General features: G+C 37.9%; 1 protein-coding gene across 1 annotated transcript in view; it reads right to left on the reverse strand.

The window, feature by feature from the left end:
• Positions 1 to 27,035, reverse strand: part of RAD51B (RAD51 paralog B) — a 521,923-nt gene that overhangs the window by 488,593 nt on the left and 6,295 nt on the right. Inside the window, exons 4-7 of the mRNA XM_081088043.1 lie at positions 23,987 to 24,103; positions 13,476 to 13,612; positions 6,985 to 7,104; positions 5,683 to 5,866 (exon numbers count right to left, since the gene is read on the reverse strand). Coding sequence (XP_080944169.1) covers positions 5,683 to 5,866; positions 6,985 to 7,104; positions 13,476 to 13,612; positions 23,987 to 24,103 — 558 coding nt within the window. The remainder of the gene's footprint in view (positions 1 to 5,682; positions 5,867 to 6,984; positions 7,105 to 13,475; positions 13,613 to 23,986; positions 24,104 to 27,035) is intronic.

Below are 27,035 nucleotides of genomic sequence, written 5' to 3' on the forward strand. Positions count from 1 at the left end.
AGGGAGAGAGACACCAAAGTTTATCTTCTAAATATCTTTTCACTTTTTAGAATGAATGTTAGAATGTTTTCCCTTTAAGAAGTATTAGAATTGAAGTAGGCACTTAGTTAAGTATGCATTTCAGACATTGTATAACTAGAAAAAGTGATGCAATCATTCTGCAAATATGTACTAGACATTTATTCAATACAGGACACTATTCAACATGGACACTATTCAATGTAGGCAGTTATGGAGGAGGCATAAAAGACAGTTCTGTTTTGAGGGAGCTTTCTAATAAACTAAGGAGATCAAAATTTAAACTGACACTGCAGCCCTAGCTGGTTTGGCTCAGTGGATAGAGCGTCTACCTGTGGACTGAAGGGTCCGGGTTTGATTCTAGCTAAGGGCACATGCCCGGATTACAGGCTCAAGTCCCAGTAGGGGGTGTACAGGAAGCAGCCGATCAATGATTCTCTCTTATCATTGATGTTTCTATCTCTCACTCCCTCTCCCCTCCTCTCTGAAATCAATAAAAATATAATTTAAAAAATAAAATAAAATAAAATGGCACTGCAAGGCAATAAATGATTAAAGTTCTAATTTAGAAGACCAACTAAGTCTCTCAGAAAAGGCTAAGAACCAGATGATTTCACTCATATTGTGGGATATAAAACTGAAATTCGTGGATACAGACAGCAGTGTGGTGGTTACCAGCGGGAAAGGGTTGGAGGGCAAAGGGGGCCTAACATATGAGGGAAGATGGTCTGACTCTGGGTGATGGGCACACAGTACACACAGATCTTGTATCATAGAAATGTGTACTTGAAACCTATATGATCCTATTAGCCAGTGTCACCCCAATAAAATTAATTTTTTTAAAAAAGTCAAGACCATATATACTACAAAAGAAGACAGAATTGGTGGGGGCTAAAACATGTGTGTACTACAAAGAAAGGTAAAATAGAGCAGACCCAAAATCTCAGGAAAGAGATAAAACTTGAGCAGTCAGACATGAAAGAAGGGTAAAATTTAGAAAGGGATATATGAAAGGAAAGGACATCCACAGCTAGAATAAACATAAAAAGGAACAGACAGACCAGCAGCCTGCACAGAAGAGGAAAAAAATGATAGGAAGAGTAGGTTGGAGCAAGATGGAAGCAAACCATGAACACCATATCAGGAATTCAGTCTTAATCATTTAATGAATTTTAACTGAAGTAACTATTATGTGCCATGAACTCTCCTAGATGCAAAGGATACAAGTGTGAACAAACAGATAAGTTCTCTGCCCTCATAGTGATTAAAGTCCAGTAGATATATTTTGTAAGAAATATGGTGCCATGCAATGCTTCTGAGCAGAGGAGGATGTGTTGAGAGATAGACTCTGGGAAAATTATTATGTAGCAGTAATATTGTGAAGATTAATAAAAAGAAACCTTATTTAAATTGGAGTTCAGAGGGCCTGTGGGGCTCTACTCTGCACACTCTACCACTTGTCATCAACTACCCCAAACAGGAAGAGACACACTTCCCATTTCAACAGGAAGATGTCTCTTTTTTTTTTTAATATATTTTATTGATCTTTTACAGAGAGGAAGGGAGAGAGATAGAAAGAAGCATCGATCAGCTGCCTCCTGCACACCTCCTACTGGGGATGTGCCCGCAACCAAGGTACGTGCCCTTGACCGGAATCGAACCTGGGACCCTTCAGTCCGCAGGCCGACACTCTATCCACTGAGCCAAACCAGTTACGGCAGGAAGATGTCTTTCTGCTCTACTACCCCAACAGGAAGAAGGACAATCTCTTCAACCAGCAACCACTCAGCCAATGAAAAGCCACTATACTTCAAAGACCCAGTTTCCTCCAATGGACTACTTGTTTATAGCAGCCCCCTGAAATCCCCTCTTCTCTATAAAAGAATATTTGCTAAAAGAGCTCCAAACTTGTGAATGGAAAGAAAAGCCTGGACCCTCTACCTTTCAAGGATATTGTGGTACATGAAAAGGCAAAGTTTTTGGTGAATGAGAGCAGCTAAATTGAGGTCAGACTGTTTTTGTAACTTGGAATAAAAAAAATTTAAAAAAAAAGAATGTTTGCTGTTTGCGATTAAACAGCATATCTTGAAGCACAATTCTTCGTTGTTCCAGAATAAAAACCATATCTGTCTGTTTAAGGTCAATAGTATGTCTCTATGGGGGGAAAAAGAGATAGCCAGGCCAATTAAGACATTGTAATAATAATCCAGGAGAGAAGTAGCAATTGATAATACTCAATTATGCAATTGCTTCTGGAACAATCTTTGATAAATCACTGCATTTCTCTGCATCCCTCTTCTCACTTGAGAACTGAAATTTGCCATCAGCAACAACCTTCAATTGGAAAATTTTACAGACACATCTAGGCACTGTGTACTATATGTAAAGTAAATCGAAAGACTAAGAGCAGCAACTTACTTTCATTTCTTTTTTTTAGCAACAACATTGGAATTATGCTTGTTTTTGATCAGTTTAACCACTGTATCTCTAAACAAGCACTCTCTGAATAAGAATAGACAGCAAGGTTAGACATAATAAAGAGTTTAACTAGAGCTATGAAGATCTATGCTACCTGCCTTTATTTCTCTGTGTGTAATCTACAGTCCCAAGAAAGGACAGAGAAGTGGATACCAAGCTACTTATAACTGTTGGAAACAGAAAAAGAACAGTAGACAAGATACTTATTTCATTCTCCATTATGCCACAGAAAGCTATTTGTCTCCTAAACTTATTATTTATAGAGCCTTAAGGGCAAAGACTATGTTTTATTCATCTTTATGATCTCACAGTGCCTAGTACAGAGTTTTGTACACAATTGCTGAGAGTGGTGTTAAAAAGGAAAAGAGAGAGTCTGAGATCCAAAAGAATGAGTTAACCAGGTAGAGGAGGGTCCAGACAGTAACAATACCCATCAACAAAACAGCTAACAGGGACATAATAGTGAGTGAGACAGGATTTTCCTTTTTGAGGAGCTTGAGGCCTTGTGAAAAAATATATTAGGAGAAGAGAGATAAAATACACCATCTGGAATGAGGTAACTACTAAAATTAATCATTAATGGCTACCTTTTACTGAATGTGTCAAACATTGTGCAAAGAACATTACAGACATTATCTCATTTAATCCTCACACCCCATGAGTCAGATATTATTATCCCCATTTTTCTAATAGGAAACTAGGAGTTGTAGCAAAGATAAATAACTTACTCAAGGTAATAAAATTAGCAAACAGAGAGGCTGTGGTTCAAACCAACATTCAATTCCAAAGTCAGTACCACCAGGAACCAGGGTAACAGCACTGAAGGAGTAGGAAGTAATCCAGGATAGACTATATATAGAAATGGAGCTAGATTTGCTGAAAGATGAAGAGCAATGTTTTAAAGAGGTATTATAACATCTATAAACCGGATGACTAAATGGATGCGATCCAATGCATCAAATGTAACTCTCCTTCTAGCCCCTATTTTCCTTCCCCAGATGGAACCAATGGAGTTTCTTTATGAGCTTCCAGAACCAACTTATGCATATAAAAGCACCCAAACTCACTCTCCCATTTTTTTCAATTTTTATTTTAAAATAATTTGAGACTCAACAAACAGTTGCAAAAAGAGCACAGAGAGTTCCTATATGCCCTTTACCCAGCTTACATAGCCATAGTACAACTATCAAAACCAATACATTAAGACTGAGGCAAAACTAGTAACAAAATTTTGCCTGTTTCAAGCAATTACAAATAGAGCTGCCATAAATATTCTTGCACATGTCTACTGATGCTTCTGTGTGGCAGGAGTCCCCAAGACAATTCTCTGGCTCAGTGATTCACTATGGAAGGACCCACAGGACTCAGAAAAGCTGTACACTCATGTGTGTGGCTTATTATAGCAGAAGGATACAAACTGACATAGCGGAGAAAAGAATAAGCAAAGTACAGGTAAAACCAGGCACAACCTTCCAGGTGTCATCCCCCAGTGGACGTACTTAATTCTCCCAGCAATGATGTGACAACAAAGTGAAGTGATGTCAACCAGGGAAGCTGGCCTGAGCCCTGGTGCCCATGGTTTTTATTGGGGGGCATTCAGAAGGCACACAGGGCCTGCATGACTGACCTGGGCTATTCAGATTCCAGTCCCCAGAGTAACATAGGTGCTCACCATAAATCACATGTTTTGCATAAACTATCTAATACAGCTGGTTCTATGTGGTCCAGGGCCTCAGGCACACAAAAACACACTTAGTGGGCAGAATATCCCAGTGGCTGAGATCATCTCCCAGGGGCCAATAGAGGACCAGTCCTGAAGACAGGCCTTTCTTCGGAATATGCTGGTTTCAACACCCCAAGCCAGCTGAGCTAGTCCTTTCCTATAAAACCTGTGAATGCATTTCTGGGCTACCTCCTTCATTTTAATATTGGTACAATATTCTTTTATATGGATGTACCACCACTAATTTAGCCAATCACCTACTCATTAATTTTTAAATTATTTCTACCTTTTTGCTCTAGTCAACAAAAAAGCAAAGTTTTATAAATTATAAAGAGCTACAAAAAATAAAGATATAATTTTTCTAGAAGTATTATCACTGTAAAATGAATTAAAGGTTTAGTCTACTGTGTGAGTTTCAGCCACCTGAATGAATAAAGGGTAGCTTTAAAAATAATCTGAGTTTACATGTGAGTGAACAAATAAAATGCACTGAAGAAAAAAACTTGAAGGACTTTTCTTACCTCCTATAGTATTTGCTGTCAGTAATTAATATGAAAATTATGACAGCAAACCAAAAATTACACGATTTCCTGGAAATCACACAATAGCATTACACAATAGCAAAATATATCTCTAGAGTTTTGATGGGTTGTTTACATATATCTAGAGTCTAGGATTCCTATTGTACAATCAGAAAAAGTTCATTAGACTTTCATAGAAATACAAGCCCTGAATTTTTGTTTGTGATAAGAACAAATGTCAAAATTTGGTACATACATTCTCTTCCCACTATCTCACAAGTCATAAACACTCTTGGTACATATTCTTTATGTTAAAAAGATCCAAGATTTTAATTTTCTAAACACAAATCTAAAAATGATAAAATCATAACTAACTGTTATCTCAGTTTAAGGAATTTCTTATCTTCTGTTGAGACATTGCATGGCTAAGACTGAAAAGCCTGACAATACTAAATGTTGGCGAGGCTGAAGAAGCAGGACTCTCCCACACACGGGTAACGGGAATGTAACTCAGCGAACACTTGCATCTTGTAGCTCAACTACCGCAAACCCTTGCAACATATCCTCATCTTCAGATTTCCTCATCACAACTCCCACCACTGAAAGTCATGCCAACAGTAATGGGCTGATCACTTTGTAACTTTTGTAAGTGTCTAATCACTATGTTGTACACTTGAAACTAGCATAATATTGTATGTCAATAAATAAATAAACCTGTTCCAGGCTCAAACTGTAAAAAGGATGAAATAACCTCAATAGAAGAATAAATTTAATAAGATGGTGACATTTGCTCTGCTATTATACTATGTACCTTTGTTTTACATTTCCTTCTAATCATATTCCTTAATATTATGTCAGTGAACTTTAATAATAATAATAATAATAATAATAATAATAATAAAAGAATGGTAAAGAAAACAAGAGAGAGAAAGAAAAACTTACTGGGATTGAAAATTCCTCAGCCAGATATTTCAAGGAGGCTGCTTCTCTTGCCAAGAACTTGTTCCTTTCTCTCATGTTGTCCTGAAGTTGTGTATCAAACTCCTTTCTTACCACAGAAGCAACGGAGTCAATAATCACAAGTTTAACTCCTTTTGAAATAATTTCTTCTTCTAAGGATTCAATCCTGTAAAAGTAGAATTTGTAAAATAGTAGAAAAGTTTAAGACATAATTTTTAAAAATAGGGCATTGCAAAGGTTAGCCAACTTAAAAACAAATTGTTTTTTCCTAAGTTATAGTGATGATTGCAAGTATTCAATAAACGTAACTTATTTTCATATACATCTCTTCTATACATATGGCATGCTTTTGGAAATAAACCAAAATGGTTTCATTCCTTAGCCTTTGATAGTGCTAAATCTCCAATTTTAGGGTGAAACTACTTGTGGTAGCCAGTCTCCAAAATAGCCCAGAATTCATACCCTACAGCAGTGATGGCAAACCTTTTGAGCTCAGCGTGTCAGCATTTTGAAAAACCCTAACTTAACTCTGGTGCCGTGTCACATATAGAAATTTTTTTATATTTGCAACCATAGAAAAACAAAGATTTATATTTTTGATATTTATTTTATATATTTAAATGCCATTTAACAAAGAAAAATCAACCAAAAAAAATGAGTTTGCATGTCACCTGACACGTGTGCCATAGGTTCGCCATCACTGCCCTACAGAGCCTCTCCCACCTTGTACTAGGGTTGGTCTGTGTGACCAACAGCATATGATAAAATGATGGCCTGGCATTTCTGAGAGCAGTTATAAAAGACTAGAGCTTCCACCTTGGGCTCTCTCTCACCTATCCGCTCTCGAGATGACTCACTCTGGGGGAGGCGAGTTGCTGTGTTATGAACAGCCCTATGGAGAGGCCCATGGGTTGAGGAACAGAGACCTCTAGCTAACATCAAGGAAGGAAGGGAGGCCTTCCAGCATCTACATGAGTGACCTTGGAATTCTTCAAGGTTTTCCAATCCCAAGTGAGCCTTAAGCTGCTAAACTTTGGGGTAATTTGTTAATAAAACAATACATAATTAATACACCACTTAATTAATTAAGTATAAAACATTTTATTGTGTTTTTTCATTTTTAAAGAAATACTTCAATTAATAGGCCATAGTGAATAAAGAATATGGAAATCATTTTATTGCTCATAAACCTAATATGTAGTGATTTTTTCCACTGAGAAACTAAAAAAAAAAAAAAAAAATCTTCAAAGTGTTACTAAAATACTGAAATCTAAACCAGCATACCTTTGTTGAACCTCATCACAGCTGAGTTCCCGATAAAGATGAACTTTACTGCTTGTCAAAAGTAATTTTTCTTCAGTATCAAAATATCTTGGAAAACGAGATTCTGCTATCTCAATCAGTCTATGGGGGGAAAACAGAATAATGAAAATAGTCAATGATATTTAAGGCCACATTGCTGAACCTCTAATGAATTTTACTTAGGAAACTCATAAGCCACAAGGAACACTATAATGAAAGCCTCATCAATAGAGCAGGTATAAGTAAAACGGCCTAATATACAAGTCTGGAATGTAAGCCCTGCTTTATAAGCACTAAGAGAGGTTAGCAGATAGAGCATGAGACAAGCAAGGGCTTTTAATTTGCATCTAATGCCTCTCAGGTTTATCTTTCTGGGGATAAATATGTTTTTTTTACAAATGATATTTTGACTAGTAGCTATAATATATATTTAATAAGAAAAATGCATTTTCATGAATGAAATATATTTGAACAAATATATTATCATTCAAATAATCAAATATCAATAGGTCTCCATGTCTGAGACCTAAAAGATATTTTTGTCCATTGAAACTTAATACATACAAAATAAATGTGCCCTAGTCAATTTTGCTCAGTGGTTGGAGCATGGGCCTGTGGACCAGAGGGTCGCAGATTCAATTTCCGGTCAAGGGCACGTACCTCCAATTCGGGTTTGATCCCTGAGTCCAAGTGGGGCTCATGCTGGAGGCAACCAATTGATGTGTCTCTCTCACATCAATATTTCTCTCTCTCTCATTGTCTCTCCCTCACCTCCCGCCCTTCCACGCTCTCCAAAATCAATGGGGGAAAATATATCCTCGGGTGAGGATTACAAAAACAAACAAAAATTGCTATCCAGTAAGTCCTTGTTAAACAGAAAATTGCTTTCTTCACAAATAAATGTTGAAAATAAAAAATGATTTTCTAAACACTGAATTCTGACCTCAAAGCTAGTTCTAATGCCCCATGGGGTAGGCCAAGCATAGGAGAGTGACAACTGAAACAGATGCAACTACTTCCATTAATAGTACAAGACATGAAGAGCAGCACTAGAAATTTCTGATTAAAAATATAAACCTTAGAGTATAACTGTCTCCTATTTTAAATGAAACTTTATTAGCCCCATACTTAACTATCATCCAAGGGTGACTGGGAGGAAGGCCTAGGAACACAAAACGATCCTATATTTTATGTTCCATTTAAAGACACAAAGTACAAAAGAACAGTATTTTTTCATTATTAGACAGTTAATGAGTTCCAAGAAGAAGCTGAGAACTTTAAATAGATAAACAAAATAAGTTCCTCACATATGCTATAATCAGAAATGAAAGAGAAAAATCTAAAACAGGAAGAAACATTAAAGAAATCTAGTCAATAACATTTTTAAAGCATACTTTGAACAATTTTAAAAGAAAAAAACATTAGGTTGAACAGGAAGAGGAAAAATTATTTTAGGAGTAAGGAATAGTACTAAAAGATGTGTAAAGAGTGAGAACAAAATGGATCAAATGACCATTCAAGAGAAGTTCCTAAGAAAGGCATAGGAATTTGAAAATATTTTTTAAATAAGGTAAATGATAAAAGTAAAAAGAAATAAGATGGCATTAGAAAATGTTTTGAGGGTTTGGGAAATGCATAAATATTTTTATTAGGACAATTATTTATTGAATTTAGTGCTAGTCAGAGAAATCAGCTAAAAAGCTCTGGTACTTGGAACCCACTTAATTTTAACAGGATAGAAATGACAACATCCATCTGAAACATAGAAGTTTTTCAAAATTTGAATGCCCAGTTGATTAGAAACCAGACTGAGAGTACCTAACTCATTGGCAACAAGTGAACAGCTGACAGACAGTAATTCTCTGCCTCCAACATTAGACTGGATTTCAACTAGTGGCTCTGGAACTCCTTACTGCTCGTTCATTCCATTAACGTCCCTCAGAAGGAAAGTGGCCATGGCATGGACATGAGCTAACTTTATTCATAGTTATGCTCTCTTCTTTCCCTGATACTTTGGTGGAGAGTGGAGTTAGGGGCAATATCACTACCACCATGAAATTTATAAGCCACAGTTCTTGCTAATGATAAAATTTACTTCTGGACATTAAATATATCAGGAACTCCAGTACTAAGCAATAGGAGCATTTTCTTTCTTTCCATCCTGAAAATGCACAATTTATCTGGTTTAGTAGGAAATAAACTAAAAGAGCCTTACTGACTTTAATAACCACTGGAGATGGCAGGAGGGAAATAAAATCATACAGGGTTTTAGCCAGAAGGTGTAAGTGGGATGGCGGTGGTGCCTTTAAGGTCAAGCTTAATGAGCTTAGAGACTAACTTATGGTCAATAAACCTGAAAAACTTAGGAATTGTGCAGAGATAAAAATAATAACCATAGTTATCAGACTAAACAATTGTATCAAATGGTTATTTACATACCAGTATGCTGTGATTTTCTTTAAGTTTCTCTAAGTGATTTTTTTAATTTTAGAAAAGATTTTAAAAAATATATAAATCAATAATATAAATGCAAAAATATATACGCCTCACATTAATCATAGCAATTTGTCATGACAATCTTCATAGCAAAGATCTGTTTTGTTTGGAGCAAACAACAGAAAAGAACCCATCTTTTGCTCCAGGCATTAATTACATAAAGTTTGAAAACAATGCCATCTAGTGGACATCTTTCAAAGCATGCACTTGGATTCATTCATTCAACAAACATTTATTGAGGACTTACTATATTGTATGCCAGGCACTGTTCTAGTGCTAAGGATATGGCAATGAACAAAAACAAAACAAAAAATCCTTCCCTTGTGGAACTTACATTCTACTGAGAGAAACAAAGAAATATAGTATAAAATATATCAGATAATAAATGCTCTAAAGAAAAGTGACCAGTTTTAAGAGAACAGGCTGTGACAGATGGAAGCAGGTGACATTTTATGTAAAGTGGTCTGGGAAAACCTCTTTAATAAGGTGACATTTGACCAAAGGTTTAAGGGAGACAAAAAAAAATGAACCATGTGGCTGTCCAGTGGAACAGTGCATAGGAAGAGAGAATGATAAGTGCAAAAGCCCAGTGTAAGAAGATGCCTGGGGCATTTGAAAATAACAAGGAGGCTAATGTAGCTGAAACACAGAAAGCAAGAGGGAGAATAAAAGGAAATAATGTCAGAGGGCTAGCCAGGGAGCAAAACACACAAGATCCTTGGGTCTGTGGGTTTTATTTGGAATTTATTTAGTAAAAGCCTAGGAGCAGGACAGACATAGCCGGACTTTTCTTTATAAAGAAGCACTCTAAATACCAAATGAAGAAGAGGCTGTAGATGGGCAAGGGTGCAAGTAAGATCGGCCAGTGCAGTAGTCCAGATGGGGTCTTGAACTAGAGAATAGCTCACGTGATTAGAAGTAACTGAACCCAAGATACAGTTCAAAAGAGAAGCTGAGTGGATTTCTAGACTAACTGGTCAGCATCTGGAAGAACGGAATTAACCACTCACTGAAGTGGAGAACAATGGATTCGAATCAAGGTTTTTGTCATTATTTCCTTGTTACTTCACAGCTCTTGTATAAATGGAAAGTTAAAAGCTTTAGCCCTAGCCAGTTTGGCTCAGTGGATAGAGCATTGGCCTGTGGACTAAAGGGTCCCAGGCTCGATTCCGGTCAAGGGCACATACCTGTTACAGGCTCCTCCCTAGCCTAGGCCCTGGTCGGGGTACAAACCAATCGATGTGTTTCTCTCACATTGATATTTCTCTCTGTCTTTCTCTCTCTCTCTTCCACATTTTCTAAAAATCAATGGGAAAATATCCTCGGGTGAGGATTTAAGAAAATAATAAAAATAATTTTTTTAAGTTTTATATTAGTGACCACATGCCAACTTGAAATAAAACATATTCTTGATGGAAAAAAGAAGTCCTTTTATTGTGCTGAAATACAAGTTCATGGTTTTTCAAAGCTTCTTGTACATATGTAATATTTTCCTGTTCATTATTTAATATGTACTTGTTCAGCATTGTGAGATTACTAAACATAATCATGTGAATCTATTAGTACCTTACAGATTCCAGCAAATTCCAAAGTTCTGTTTTAGTAATAATAAGTATGTAAAACTAATTTCCATCTTCTATCCTAGAAACTCTTCATGATCTCCCTTCCTACTAATTCACCTAGATTCACAAATGATAAGGCAGCTGAAGTTGGACTAAGGAGAACCTAGCCAGATTCATGAAACCATCTAAAAAAAATGGCAAGGGAATTTATCTCCCCTATTTACGTCCTACTCAAAGATTCTGGATTTGTACCAACTAGCAAATAGGTGACTAAGACCACACTAGTACTGCCTTCAAAATCAGCCAAAGTCATGGCTGGCCACTACCCCTCTAAGCCTTCTTCTTGATACACTGATTCAGAAAGAGTGACACTTGACATAGTCTGGCAGGAATTAAAGGGGCTGGCTTGCCCAACTGGTGTGGCTTAGTGGTTGAGCATCGGCCTATGAACCAGAAGGTCACAGTTCGATTCCTGGTCAGGGCACATGCTCGGGTTATGGGCTCAATCCCCTGTGGGGGGTGGGCAGGAGGCAGCCAATCAATAACTCTCTCTCACTGATGTTTCTCTCTCTCTTTCCTTCTCCCTTCCTCTCTGAAATCAATGAAAATATATTTTTAAATAAATAAATAATAAAGGGCACTGGCTTTGGGATACCTGACACCCTCAGAAGTGACATGCATACTACATACAGCAACTCCTTCAGACCTAAGCCTGGCCATGGCTTCCACACAGCACCAATACAACATATACCTCTCTCCTGTGTGTACTTAGTTATGACTTACAATTTTACATTTTTGTGATTATTTGATTGGCTTCTTCCCGTTTTGGACTACATCTTCTTCCTATTTTTCAAAACTTTTCTAATTTCATGACAACTCGAGAATGTCTACTTCTACTTCCCAATATTCCGATTCTATATCCTACCTCCCTGTGTCCCCTTCCAGGGTCCTGGGTCCCATCTCGTCCTTCCCCACTTCCCTCAGGGTTCCTCACATGTCTACTTGTAGTACTAAGACTCAGCTTTTAAAAATATGTTAAATTGACTTTAGAGAGAGGAAGGGAGGGGGAGAGAGAGATAGAAAAATCTATGGGCTGTTTCCTGCATGCTCTTTACTGATGTTCAAGCCCGCAACTCAGGCCAGAATCCACACAGACCTGGCTAAAATATACAGTGAAACCTCATTTCTCGAACGTCTCCCATCTTGAACAATTCGGTTCGCAACCAAATTGTTCACCAAAACTTCTTGGTTGTCAACCAAAATTTCAGTTTTCAACCTGACAACCCTTTCACGCTGATACTTCAGGAACAAAACAAATTGCTGACAAACCTGTGGTATATACTTACTAGTACAAAGAATACATACCCAAGAGATGTAAAACAAAGCAAATAAACTCTAATCAAAATAAACCATTTGGAACATACCTGGTCAGGGAATATGTTTTGATTTAAATAGTATTCCTTGAGAGAAATAAGGAAGAGATCTGATTCACAATAACATAGTGAGAGAAAGACTCACTATACCTATCATATAACTTGACCAAGAGAACAGAATAGAATCAGTCTCTAGAGCAGTGATGGCGAACCTATAAACTCATTTTTTTGGGTTGATTTTTCTTTGTTAAATGGCATTTAAATATATAAAATAAATACCAAAAATATAAATCTTTGTTTTACTATGGTTGCAAATATCAAAATATTTCTATATGTGACACGGCACCAGAGTTAAGTTAGGGTTTTTCAAAATGCTGACACGCCGAGCTCAAAATGTTCGCCATCACTGCTCTAGATGGACAAGAACTCCTGCTCATGACTATCAACTAGAGCACGGAAAGATGAGGACCAGACTTATTTTCAAGTGTGTAGAAATACACACATGACTAAGTGTCTCTCTCATGGAATGTTAAAGGTCCTTTCCAAACTAAGTAAATCTTTTCTTTCCAAGCAAAGATGCACTCACTATCAGTGTGTTTCTTATAGTGAATGCCATACTATTTCAAAGGCTAACGTGAAATGCCTCGCAATCAAAAAAATGTTTTGAAATTTGCAATTTTTCTATTCACTAATATTTTACTTCCAACTAGAAATTAGTTACAAAGAAGCTTACCTCTGTCTTTCCTATTAATTTTCCCTCATCCCTATTTCCCACTTACATTTCTCCCTCTTTCTGAACTTCTTTCTTCCTGGCTTTCTGCAAAACACACCTTATCCCAGAACCCCACTTAAACCAATAAAGGGATAGAAAAGGTAAAAGGAAACTGCTCCATCAATGGTAAAAGGACAATTCCTTTAAAACAGTGTCTAAATTCTGTGTTCTCAAAAAAAAGAAGTAAATGTCAACCTGTTTACAAATGTTATATGCTAATATATGTTACAAAACTTAAGTATTATCATGAAAAATAATAAAATCTCCTACCTTTCAGCACTAAATGCTGATTCTGTGTCAATGTACACAACAGCTCCTTCTAATCCTCCCATGTTGGTGGGTAATGTGGCCAAAACACTCATCATTATACAAAATTGAGTTTTCCCACAACCTGGTGGACCTGTAATCTAAAAAAAATAATCTGTAATCACAAGCAAACTCCTTTAAGAACTTGCCACAAACATAGTACAACTAATCTGGATTGCCAGAGATGTCCACTGTATATAATGAATTAACTTCTCCCCAATGCATCTGGATTGGTTCTCTTGTAGTTTGAGTCTTGACTCTGAATTCTTTCTTAGCCAGAACGCAAGTACCAAGATCTGGTCTGACTCCATCGGTCTAACACCTGGCACTGTCTTGCTGCCAACAGTGGCTTAGGTCTTTTCACTCTCATAAAAAAAATAATACTTTCCGTGGAGGAATGATAATAATGAAATTATATTATCTATAATAATAAAAGCGTAATATGCCAACTAGACCAGACGTCCTTCCAGACAACCTTCTGGACAAAGCCAGGACTGCAAGGGAAGCCCAGGTCCCAGGTGCCTGCCAGCAGCCGGAGGAAAGCCCGGGTCCCGGGTACCAGAGGGAAGCCAGTGCCGGCTGCTGGGGGAAGGAAGGCCTACTCTTGCACAAATTTCGTGCATCAGGCCTCTACTTTTTTAAATATTGACTTAAATATTTTGTAATTCAGTGATTGAAATGTCAGGACCTAAGTTCTGCTTATTTCAGTACTTAATTGTAATAGCTGTATAGGAGGGAAGGGCTTGATTGCAAATATGCAAGGACTGAAATTAAAGTAGTATGTCATTGTTGTACTTACTAAGTCAGTATTTTTACTTTTCAATAAATTCCATCAGTTAGTTCTTGTTGAATTTTGGCTAATAAATGTCTGTCTTCCCTCCTATCAATGGTCTTACAAACTAATCAAAAGATATTGCATTTTTAACAATTGGTTTAGAAATCAACTGAAACTATTTGGAAGATTTTCAACAGTATAAAAAATATTGTTATAAGTTTTTTACAGTGTGCAGATGGCAAAGTTTTCATTAGACACACATATCTCTGACAACAAAAATCGCATTGCAAAAGAAACATTTCCAAGCAATGACAAAAAACAGTCTCTCTGCATTTCAATCTCTATCTTTAAAAAGGCTATAACTATCTCACTTATTGTTGAAACATCACTTTTACTTTGAAGGGATGGAGTAAGAGTGTTCCATTGGTTGGCTGGTTGGTTTTTAATCTGCTATGAAGCATGTAACATAGCCACTGGTCATAAGAAAAAGTGGGCAAATTTGACATATCATCTTTGCATTAAAAAAAAAAATTTTTGCCCATCTTTAAATTCAACAGCTCTTTTACAATCTTTGCTGGGAGATAACCAAAGAAGCTCTCATAATTCAAATGAACTTCATGGTCACTCCCCATCTCATTACAGAGTACTATAGAAATTCCATGCATTACCAGTCAGCTTTATATAAAATTAACAACACTGATATCATTTCCAAGCACTGTCATACATCTGACATCCAGATAAAAGTTAAATTTCATTATTTTTCAGGTTTACTTAGTAGGTTAAAACATTTCAACATTAATAATTTTTAGCTTCAGACAGTTTAGTTCCAAATTCTAGCAGCCAAACCACAAAATTTCAAGTTGTGTTCTGTTCCCAGGTTCAGCTCCAATGTGGTTAGAGAGAGAGAACATGCCAAACCAGAACAGTCTAAGTTATTTGCTTCTTGGAAACTCAGAATGAATACAACGTTTACACATAGAAAACACCAGTAAAGTACAATTAGCTTCAGATAGTTAGAGTCTGTGTTTCCAACATGCCTGAGAAATGCAAAAGAACTGAGAGGAAATAACCAGTTGTGAAGACCACTCAAATACCAAATACAAAGGATTAACAAGTGGTTTAATAATTGACTTATTCATTGATTTAAAGAGGAAAGAGAATTATTCCCCAGTAAAGAAGTCTCACTGTACTAAAGTAAAAATGAAGCCTAGTCATTTTAATCTTAACTGAGATTAAATGGTTGAGATGAACGTGAAACCCAGACCTGTTAGGATCTAAACTCTTAACCATGTTCGTTCTTCCCACATTCAAGACGGGGGCAGCTGAAAGCCCAATACTTTACAGAAGACAATTTAAGGACTGACTGCTTCTGATCTGAAAAAAAGCAAATGGAAACTTTCTTTTTAATGACCACCCCCAAATCCCCAGCGTCTAACTATTTGTCTCCATTTGCTCTACAATTTTGTAGAAATATGATTAGGTCTTCAGACATACAGAGTTCATTTTAAAAATAATGAACCCTCTAAATCCTAAAACCAACAAAAAGCTCAGAAAGGCCAGGTAGCATTTTGTCTTGTAAAAGAAACATCGATCTTAAATTACTTTACACCAACATGTGGAAGGTTTTATATCTTGGGTTCTCTCCACCAGTTCCTCTTATTTCATATTGACAACTGCTGTTTTTGAAGTAAATGGGAAGGGAGGGAAAAAGAGAAGGCAGGGGAACAAATCCAAAAAAAAGGTAAGAGGACATGGAAATGACAAGGGCCCCAAGTTTCACATCTAAAAAAAAAAAATTGAACAGTATCAACAGTTATAATCATTCATTTGTTTAATTTTGGCTAATAAATGTACATGTGCCATATGAAAGACTCTCAATTAACCTGTGTCATATGAAAGACTCTACAAAACCTTTACAGAGAAAGATGTCAAATCAGTAGTAAGTGAAAAATTGGGAACTATAATCCAATCAACCACATATGCTAAATTCCTGCAGACGCATGATTATCCTGCCGTTCAAAACACTACAGTCAAGGAAATCTCTCCCTAGTGTTCCTGCTGCTGCTACTGTTGTACACGGAGTTGACCTGACCCTTCCGCAGCTGAGGGAGGCCACCTTGACCGCCTGCAGACCCATGAGCAAGAAAAGCAAACTTTGCTGTTGCTGTAAGAGTGTAAGCAACCAAAATTGACCAACAAAACAATTATGTCTTACACTTCACTGTTTACACTTTTCTATTACGCGTCTGGCCCTTGTAGGCATTTAAGTTTACAACCCCTGTGATCCTATAGGCTACAGTTCACTCTGTCGAAGAGAAAGAAAAAGAACTGTCATATTTAACCGTTCGGGGGGAAGATGACGATGCCAAAATAGGACTCTGGCACCTTGCCTCTACCTTTTTGGGACAGGATAGTCATTTCCAAAGCAAAACTGCCTCACTCAAGGACTCCAGGTCTCCTGCAATCATGAACAAAGCGAATAATGTAGAAATGTGCTACAGTGATTCTTATTACTTAGAGCAAGGATCTAATCATGACTCAAATGCTATAAAGATTTGGCAGTGCTTCCTGGGTTTACTTTCCCAGAGGGACTCTTGAACTAAGATACGTAGATGTTACATCTCTTTTTGCTAACTTGAGTTTGGGCCAGTTCTCTAGTCCTGTAATCTCTGGATTACAATACGAAAATACCTTTTTTGATGATCCTTTAAACACCATCTTAAATTTACCTAATCACATTAGCATCTTTGTTAGGCATTCTCGGGAGGGATGATACCAACCCAAGGATGAAACTTGGTTTTGATATACATACAGTACATAAACTAACATACGGTATATGTGTAGCATTCAAATCTCATGGCATGGCGAGGTGACTAAGGGGGAAAAGTCTATAAACTCCTTAGGGGGCAATAATGAAAAAAGGACTGAGAAACACTGGTCTGATCTCTATTATTCTCATATGGCAAAGCCACCACTACATGGTGTGATCTCCACATAATGTAAACTTTTAAAGTTTAAACTTGAAACGTATCTTGCTACCAATATTCAGTTATAACAGATGAAGAATTATCTGCTTATATATTCCTCTACTGCTTCTGCTTTTGGCAGGAGCAGCGCTTCTCTAGCTCCACTTTTAATCTTGGTCTGTAACTGAATATACACAGATTCGGTGAAGTTCTCATAAATCAAAACCAATGATAAATAAATCAGGGAATTTTGACGTTAGAGTCAGGAAGGAGCAGCCATACAAATGACAGCAGAATATGTCCAGATTTTTCTTCCTCCCTCAGTCATCTCCAGGCCCAGCCTAAGTTGACTCAACCAGTTGCCTTATCCCTCACCTCCACCGGATCTACCTTCTGCCTGATGTTTGGGACTCTAGGCTTGACCTCTTAACCAGAAACAAAGAGTGTGCAATGCAATTCATTAGACATCTCCATTGATATCTGTATTCCTTCTCCACTGCTCTGTAACAAATTACCACAACCTTAACAGCTTAAAACAACACCCATTTATTATCTCACAGCTCTGTAGGTTAGCAGTCCTGATGGGCTGGCCTGGCTTCTCAGCTCAGTCTCCCAAGGCCAAAATCAAAATGTCAGCTGAGCTAGGATTCCATGTGGAGATTGGGGTAGGGGAGGGTGTAGAATCACCTTCCAAGCTCATCCAGGTCGTTGGCAAAAGCCACTTCTCTACAATTGTGGGTCTGAGCATCCTGTTTCCGTTTTGGCTGTCATTTGAAGGCTGCTGATTGCGCCTAGAGGCCCCCTCTCACATGGCCCCTTCCACCTTCATGTTTTGGATCCTCATGTTTTGAATCCTTCTGGCTTTCCCCTCTTCTTTAGCCAGAGAACGCTCACTGCTCTTAAGGGCTCATGGGCTTAGACTGGGATAATCTCCCTATCTTAAAGTCAACTGTGCCATATAACAGACCATAACTGTGGGAGCACTATCTCATCACATTCACAGGTTACAGGGATTACAGCAGAACATCTGTAGAAGGACATTTTCGAAATTCTGCTTACCACAAAATCTCAAGGAAGAGAGAGGCAATAAATTAAACAGACACACACATATACACATGCATGCATACATCTATAATAATATAAGTGTAATATGCTAATTAGACCGGACCTCTTTCTGAACAAAGCTGGAGCTGCAACGGCCGAGGCAAGCCGCCATGGCTGGAAGGGCCGAGGCAAGCTGCGACCAACCTGTGGGCTGTGGCAGGTGGGCAGGGCCTCCCTCTGCGAGGGAAGCCCAGGTCCCAGGTCCGGAGGGAAGTCAGTGCCGACAGTCAGGGGAAGGAAGGCCTGCTCTTGCACGAATTTTGTGCATCGGGCCTCTAGTACATATATAAACACACAAACACATGTACAGAGGTATAGTGATAGCCAGCCTCTAAGAAGGACCCTGCGATCCTCACTTTGGTAGTCACGCCCTCCCATACTGTATGGGGTGTGCCTGTGTGAGCAACAGAACACAGCAGAAGTGATGGTCTACAACTTCAAGGCTAAGCCATAAAAGCCAGTGCCGTTTCTGGTTGGTGCTCATAGACCACCTACTCTAGGGAAAGTCAGATGCCACGTCAGGAAGACACTCAAGCAGCCCCGTGGAGAGGTTCATGTGGCCAATGACGAGGCCCCTGCCGACAATCAGCACCGACTCCCAGCCAGTAAGGAGGCCATCTCCGAAGCATCTTCCCCAGCGCCAGCCACGTTTCCAGAGGACGGGCGGCTTCAGCCAATGTCTTCACTGTAACCTCAGGAGACTGTAACAGGAAACACCTAACAAAGCGGCTCCTGCATTCCTGACTCACAGACACTGAGAGAAATATTTATTGTTGTTTTTAGGCACTAAGCTTTGAAATGATTTGTTAAACAGCAATATATAACAAAAATAATATATAGATAAATAGATACATAGACATTAGATATATACAACTTTAAAAACATATAATAAAAACACTCCTAAAGTAAAAGAATTACTGGCATTCATTAAAAAATAAATTAAGTAGAAAAATCATATTCTTTATATGTGCTATTTTGATGATTTGAAAAGATGTAATCCCTGCTCACTTAGAATTTATTCTCCAATGAGGAAGACATATATTAACTAATTTCATAATCAGCAAAACTGTAATGGTGACAAGGGCTACATAGAAGAACTATAGTACACGGTTCAGTTCTGCAGGAATATGTGATATTTCCACATGTGTTAATTTAACATAATAAAACAGGCTCAAAATATCCAAAGTATAAAGTAACATAACTATAAGTAAACTTGTCAACTTGACAATATAACATACTAATTTAAGAGTCTGACCTGATAGATTGGAGGATTCCAAAACTTTAAAGTTTGAAAGCTACCACTAAGGAAATAAAGAAACAAGCCATGGATTGGAAGAAAATAATTGCAAATCGTATATCTGATAAAGGACTTTACATGTCCAGAATATATAAAGAATTTTTATAACTCAACAACAACAAAACTAACAGCCAATCAAAAAATAGGCAAAAGATTTGTATAGACATTTCACTAAAGAAAATATACACATGGCCAGGAAAATGCAAATTAAAACCACAATGAAATACAACTGCACACCCATTAGAATAGCTAAAATAAAAAATATTATGCTAAGTCTTGGTGAGAATGTGGAGAATCAAACCATCATGCATTGCTGGTGAAAGTGTAAAATGGTTCAGCCACTTGTAAAGCAGTCTGACAGTTTCTAAATATTAAACACACACCTATCATGTGATCTAGCCATTCTATTCCTAGGAATCCACCCAAGAGAAACAAAAACCTATGTTCACACAAAGACATGTCTGTGAATGTTCACAGTAATATTATTCCTGATAGACCACAACTGGAAACAATCCTAGTGTCCATCAACTAGTGAGTGGATAAACAAAACTGGATTGTGGTGATGAGTTAATATAAATTTACTAATTGAATTAGACAGTTACAATGGTTGAATTTTATAGTATTTAAATTACACCTTAAGAACCCTTCTGCACTGCTGGTGGGAATGCAGACTGGTGCAGCCACTGTGGAGAACAGTATGGAGCTACCTCAAAAAACTGAAAATGGAACTCGCATTTGACCCAGTGATCCCACTACTAGGAATATATCCCAAGAAACCAGAAACGATATATGCACCCCTATGTTCATAGCAGCACAATTCACCATAGCTAAGATTTGGAAACAGCCTAAGTGCCCATCAGCAGATGAGTGGATTAGAAAACTGTGGTACATATACACAATGGAATACTATGCTGCGGCAAAAAAAAAAAAAAAAGGAACTCTTGCCTTTTGCAACAGCATGGATGGACCTGGAGAGCATTATGCTAAGTGAAATAAGCCAGTCAGAGAAAGATAAATACCACATGATCTCACTCATTTGTGGATTATAGAGAACAACATAGACTGATGAAAAAGGACAGATCCAAAGACTGAGAAACAGCAATCAGGCTATCAATCCCCAGAAGGAAAGTAGGGGAGGGCGGGGGTAACGGGAAGAGATCAACTGAAGGACTTGTATACATGTATATAAGCCAAACCAATGGACATGGACAACAGGGGGATGGGAGCATGAGTGTGCGGGGCGGGGGGGGGGGGGGGAGGAGGAGGTTGGGGGTTATTGGGGGGATGAGGACACATTTGTAATACCTTAACTAATAATAATAAAAAAAATTAAAATATATATATATAAAGTGGAAAGAATAACACACACAAAAAAAATTATACCTTAATAAAATTATGTTTTTAAATAGCCAAATGACTTATGAAAAGATATTTAAGCTCACTAGAAATCAGGAAAATTAAAACTAAGGTCACAAAGATGGGCAGAAATTAGTAAGTCTGATAATACCAACACAAGGAAATATGGAGCAAGAGGAATTCGTGCACATCCGCTCGTAGGAACGTAAATAGGCACAACCACTCTGAAATGAAATTTGCCTTATTCTGCAAAGTTACACATGTACATACCCTATAAGCAGCAAATCACTCCACAGTAGATACCCTAGATAGGGGCCAGATGGGAACATTTTAGGCTTTGTAGACCATGAGGTCTCTATCACAACTAACTCAACTCTGCCTTATAGTCACAGATAAAATGTAAATAAATGAGCACAGCTGTGTTACAATAAAACTTTATTTACAAAAACAGGCAGTGAGCCAGGTCTGACCACGGGCAGTAAGTAGTTTGCCAATCCCTGCCCGACAGAAATATCTGTACATGTGATCCAGGATACGTGTGCAAGGTTCACAGAACTTATTTACATTAGCAGCAAACGGGACGCAACCCCAATGTTCATTCACAAGAGAAGGAATAAATGAACTGTAGCATGTTTTCAAAATGGAATCTGATACAGCAGTGAATTATACTCTTGCTACCTGCAACAACATGCATAAATCCTAGAAAACAATACTAAGTTAAAGAAGCAGACAGAAGAGATACGGTATGATTTAACCACGGATATATGATTTAATAGAGCTCAAAAATAAGCAAAACTAAGTAAAATGTTATGCCTCTAGTGTACATGGGTGGTAAAGGCACAGGAAACTACAGGGGGAATAGAGAACGGCAGAAATTCAGGACGGAGGTTACCTCCCAGCAGAAGGACAAAGATCAGGGAGGAGTCCACAGCTAGTGTCAATGGTTCGGGTTTTGTTCTGCTTCTTATATTAGCTCATGGGCTCCAGGAGTTCACTACTTACACATGCAGGATATACTTAAATCTGTATACATAAAATAAATACTTTGTTTTTTTAATAAAAAGTAAACAGAAATACTCCTATATTCAGCTGCAAACTCCCAAGAAGATGGAAGGGGCTGCCTTTGGCTGAAACAAAAATTAGAGAATTTGCCACTAATAAATAGTCAGAGATTTCTATTCCAATTCAGCCCAGCAGATCATGAAAAAAAACACTTAAAAATAGCTTGTAAGCCCTGACCGGTTTGGCTCAGTGGATAGAGCATCGGCCTGTGGACTGAAGGGTCCCAGGTTCAATTCCGGTCAAGGGCATGTACCTTAGTTGCGGGCATATCCCCAGTGGGGGGTGTGCAGGGGGCAGCTGATTGATGTCTCTGTCATCGATGTCTCTAACTCTCTATCCCTCTCCCTTCCTCTATGTAAAAAAAAAAAAAAAAAAAAAATCAATAAAATATATTTTTTTAAAAAAATAGCTTGTAACTACAGCTTAGATTCAGAAAGAATTGATAAAAACTGAGTGAAAAGTATTGAAAATTATTCTAAAACATAAAAAAATAAAAAGTAGTTATTGGTTAATCTTCCCTACATCAATTTTTTGTTATTTAAATAAGTTTATAACTGTGGGTCACTATTGTTCTAAACTTATTCAAGCAAAAGTGCAACTAAATCACAAAAATATTATATAAAATAGAATTCTGGCACCATCTGGTGGTGGTACTCTGCAACAGCAGGTTCTAATTTTATTTTTTTTTAAGTTCCGTACTTCACTCATTCATTTACCAAATATCTAATAGGCAAATACTGGGCATAGTATACACACCTTTTTTAATCCTTCCTGGAAGACAGGAAATAAGATATAGTTCCGTATCTAAAACAGGGTTTTAGATCTTTAAGGAAAAAAATTTACAGTTAAATTTATGACTATCGGCATGTAAGAGTGCTCCTGTTTAGAAGTCTGCTTAAAGTATCCACACCCCTGTAACTCTCAGGTAAGAAGTCCCTCAGGAGTGTATTGGTAAATGTAGTCTATCAATTCACCACATCAGGACCAGTGAGCAAACCAATGCACTTTTCAAGGAAAAGAACTGGTTTTTAAATGTCTTCAAATCCTTTCTTGATACTTCTTCCTCCAAAGGTAGAGCCTAATTTCCCTTTCCTTGAACTTGGGCTGGATTTACTGACTCACTTCTAATGAAGACAATGTGGCAGAAGTAATGATGTGTAACTTCCACAGTCAAATCATCAAAGGCATGGCCACTTACATCTTGCCTTCTTTTGGGTCATCCATCCTGTTGCAAGTCAGCCCTCATGTCATGAGAAGGCTCAAAGCAGCCTGGGAAGGAACTGTGACCTCCTGTCAACACCAGCACCAACTTCCCAGTCCTGAGTGAGTCCCCTTGGAAACAGCCGCCAGCCCCAGCAAGCCTCCAGACACTGCATTCCTCGCCAAGGTCACCAAGCTAGGCCATTCCCAAAGAAACAAAACCAGTATGTGCTCTTTGTTGTTTGAGCCGCTTAGTTTTGAGGTAATTTGTTATGCAACAGTATATAACTAAGATCTATCACTTCCTGGAACCAAATTCTATCCTCAACAGGAAATAAATATAGCCCATTTCAGTTTAACTCTGTAATTTTCCCACGTGTCAATAAAATTTCAAATTTTCTTTCCTAATACACTAAGTCAGTGATTCTTTTTTAATTCCTCCAAATTGTTTAATATTATTTCATAATATTCATCTCTTTCCAAGTTAATTCAAACAAACAGCAACCAAAGCAGACCAGTCAGTCAACAAGGATTTTTTTAAATATCTTCTTGCAGAGCAACTATACTAGACACTGAGTAGAAAACCATGTCCTGGGTTTTTATAATTTAATTCAGATTAATATTCAAGGAAGAACATGTTTTTTTAACTGAAGTTTTTCCCCTGCTCTGAAAGTAATAGTTTAATGAAAGAAGGTTCAGAAAGTGTCTCCTTTACCTCTGTGAGGGATCCGCAAGCTACACCACCATGCAGGGCTTCATCCAAAGCAGAGAGGGTTGTAGGTAAGAATGCTGGCGAGAGGGCAGCAGAGCTCTGTGCCTTTATCTCATAAGCCTGAACGAGAAAAAGATTAATTTCTTTTCAACCTCCATCTCTATTCAAAAACATAAACCAACTCCAAACCTCAAATTGTAGCAGTTAGAACGCCAATTCCATCTTTCCATCCTCTATAATTTGTTTGTTCGACAAATATTTATCTTTGCCAGGGACTGAACTAGATTATAGGGATATGATTCAACAGACAGAGCTCCTGCCCTCACAGTACTTACAGTCAACCATCAGGACTAGAAACTGGGCAATTCCTATACAATTAATAAGAGATACTGTGAGAGGGAAAGTGGAGACATAAAGACAGTACACCTGACCTGGACTGTATAATCCAGGAAGACTTCCTAGAAGAGCTAGACTAAGCTAAAATCTGAAATAGCTGTTTGACAAGCAAAGAAAGTGTTCATGTTCCTGCCAAAGAGAAAATGTACAAAGAAAGGTCAAGAAGCAATAAAAGGAGGAAATGGAAACTAACGAAAACTACAAAAAATAAAGACTTCATTAAGAACAGCTGAAAGATGGTGTGTGGTTGAGGTGTGAAAAGCAATGAGGATGGAGAAATAAGCAGGGCCCAAATCATAAAGAGCCTTGTTGAAGTTTAGAGTTTATGGTGAGAGCAACAGGATGACATGATCAAGTTGTCATTTCAAACTGAGGCTGCTTTGTGAGGAATGGCTAAAAGGCAGGCGTGGTAGGCTGAGAAATATCCACGTCCAACCCTTGGAACCTGGGAATGCTAACTTATTTGGAAAAAGGACCTTTGCAGATGTGATTAATGTGATTACCTGCCCACTAGTAACGTATGAGTATGCTTGCCTCTTGCAATCTCTACCATTAAAGAGTTCATTTTTATGAATGAAATTTTATGAATGAAATGAAATCATAAAAATGCATTCATTCAATAAACTAGAGGGCCTACTGATGCGATATACTATGATTAACTCTGGAAATACATGGTAAACCAAATAGACAAAGTCTACCCACTTAAAGTTTACAATTTAATAATCAATATCTCAAATCCAAGGCTCTTCTGCCCCTGGGAGGATGTAGGAAGACAAACATATTAATATTTATGAGCCATATATGTGCCCACTCTTCTCTAACTTTACCTATTGAATTCTTATTTTAGTTAAACCATGGATTACCACGGACTTTTTTTTTAAGGCTATATTCAGGCACATAAAATAATTAGAAAAACAACAGTCAAAGTTGTATGGCTTGCATCTGATTTAAAAATACATGAATATTATCCACAATCCATAATCAGGCAACTTGGGTGGACATGGGTGGGGATACTTTGTCAAATACGTAAAGGCAGCCCCATCTGTCAGCATTAAAGTGCTTCACTTGCAACTACAAGTGTAATTTTTAGAATAATAGATTTGTGACTCTCTTTTTCTAAAAAAAGAGAACAAAATAAACTAAAAGAAAAAGACTCCAGAAATAACAGTACGTACATAAATGAGACAGAGTAATGCGGTGATATGACATCCCGCCAGCTTTTCTTCTACTTCGGTGCTTGCTTCCTCTCAGACTCAGCATCTAAGCTCATCTTTAAATGTTGGCTTCACTCGCCCAGCCAGCATGGCTCAGTGGTTGAGCGTCGACCTATGAACCAGGAGGTCACGGTTCGATTCCCAGTCAGGGCACATGCTTGGGTTGCGGGCTCAATCCCCAATGTGGGGTGTTGTAGGAGGCAGCCGATCAATGATTCTCTCTCGTCATTGATGTTCCTATCTCTCTCTCTTCCTCTCTGAAATCAATAAAAATACTTTTAAAAAATAATAAATAAATAAATAAATAAATAAATGTTGGCTTCACTCAGGACTTGGTCTTGGCTATACTTACCTTCTAACTATAAAAACTTCCCAGGGAATTGCTCATGCATTCCCTTGGCTCATGCATTCCCTTACACTGATGACTCCCAAATGCATCTTTCTAGTGCACACCTCTCCTCCAAGCTCCATGTCCATATAAAGGCTGGGGCAAAAGTAGCTTTACAGTTGTGAGTACATTAAAAACGGAGCTTATTCTGATATGATTTATTAATTATTGTTATTTTCTATACGAACAACTGTAAACCTATTTTTGCCCCACTCTCCATTTAACTGCCTACTTCACATCTCCACTCCAAGTTTCACAGGCACCTTAATTTCCACAGGAACTAAACTGAATCCATGATCTGCCTTCCTCAAACCTGGCCCTCTTCCAGTGTTCCTTAGCTCAGTTTCTCAAAGCAAAACTCAAGGAGTCATCTGACACTTTCCTGTACTCAGCACCACCAAAGACAATCACCAAATCCTACACATTCTACCTCCTCAGTCTTTCTCATGTTAATTGACAGTAGACCATCGGCATTAATACCACACTAGTAATCCAGGCCACAGTCACTTTCTGTCTAGAATATGTTAATAGATACCTAACTATTATTCACAAATAGTTCTCGCTCCCTTTCAATCACCTATGTTCAAAACTGAGTCTCTAAAAACATATTAGATTACACCCTTTTATGGCTTCTCATTGCTCCCAGAATAAGGTCCAAAATTCTTAACATTTTCTGCAGGTCCTAATGATCTGACTCCTGCTTACTCTTTGACTTCATCTCCTGCCATTCTCTTCCTCACTGCTGTGTTCCATTCACACCAGCTTGACTTGATGACCATGCAAGCACCATTCTGCTTCCCTTCACAGACTGGGCCCACTGCCTGGGAAGTCTTCCCCCCTCACCTCCCTTCCCAACTCCTTTGATTACCTCTCTCCTTCAGGTTTTAGCCTTGGTGCTGCTGGAGCCCTCTCCTAAATTAAGTAATGTCTCCTGTTCTTAAGTTTCAAGATTCCTTTAACTTTTCCTTCACAGGACTCACTACAACTAACTAAATATTTATGTAATTATTTGTTAATGTCTGACTTCTCCCACTAGACTATAAGCTACGGGAAG

Source organism: Myotis nattereri, assembly GCF_964212035.1.
Source record: "Myotis nattereri genome assembly, chromosome: 1".
In the NCBI taxonomy this organism is placed as follows: domain Eukaryota; kingdom Metazoa; phylum Chordata; class Mammalia; order Chiroptera; family Vespertilionidae; genus Myotis; species Myotis nattereri.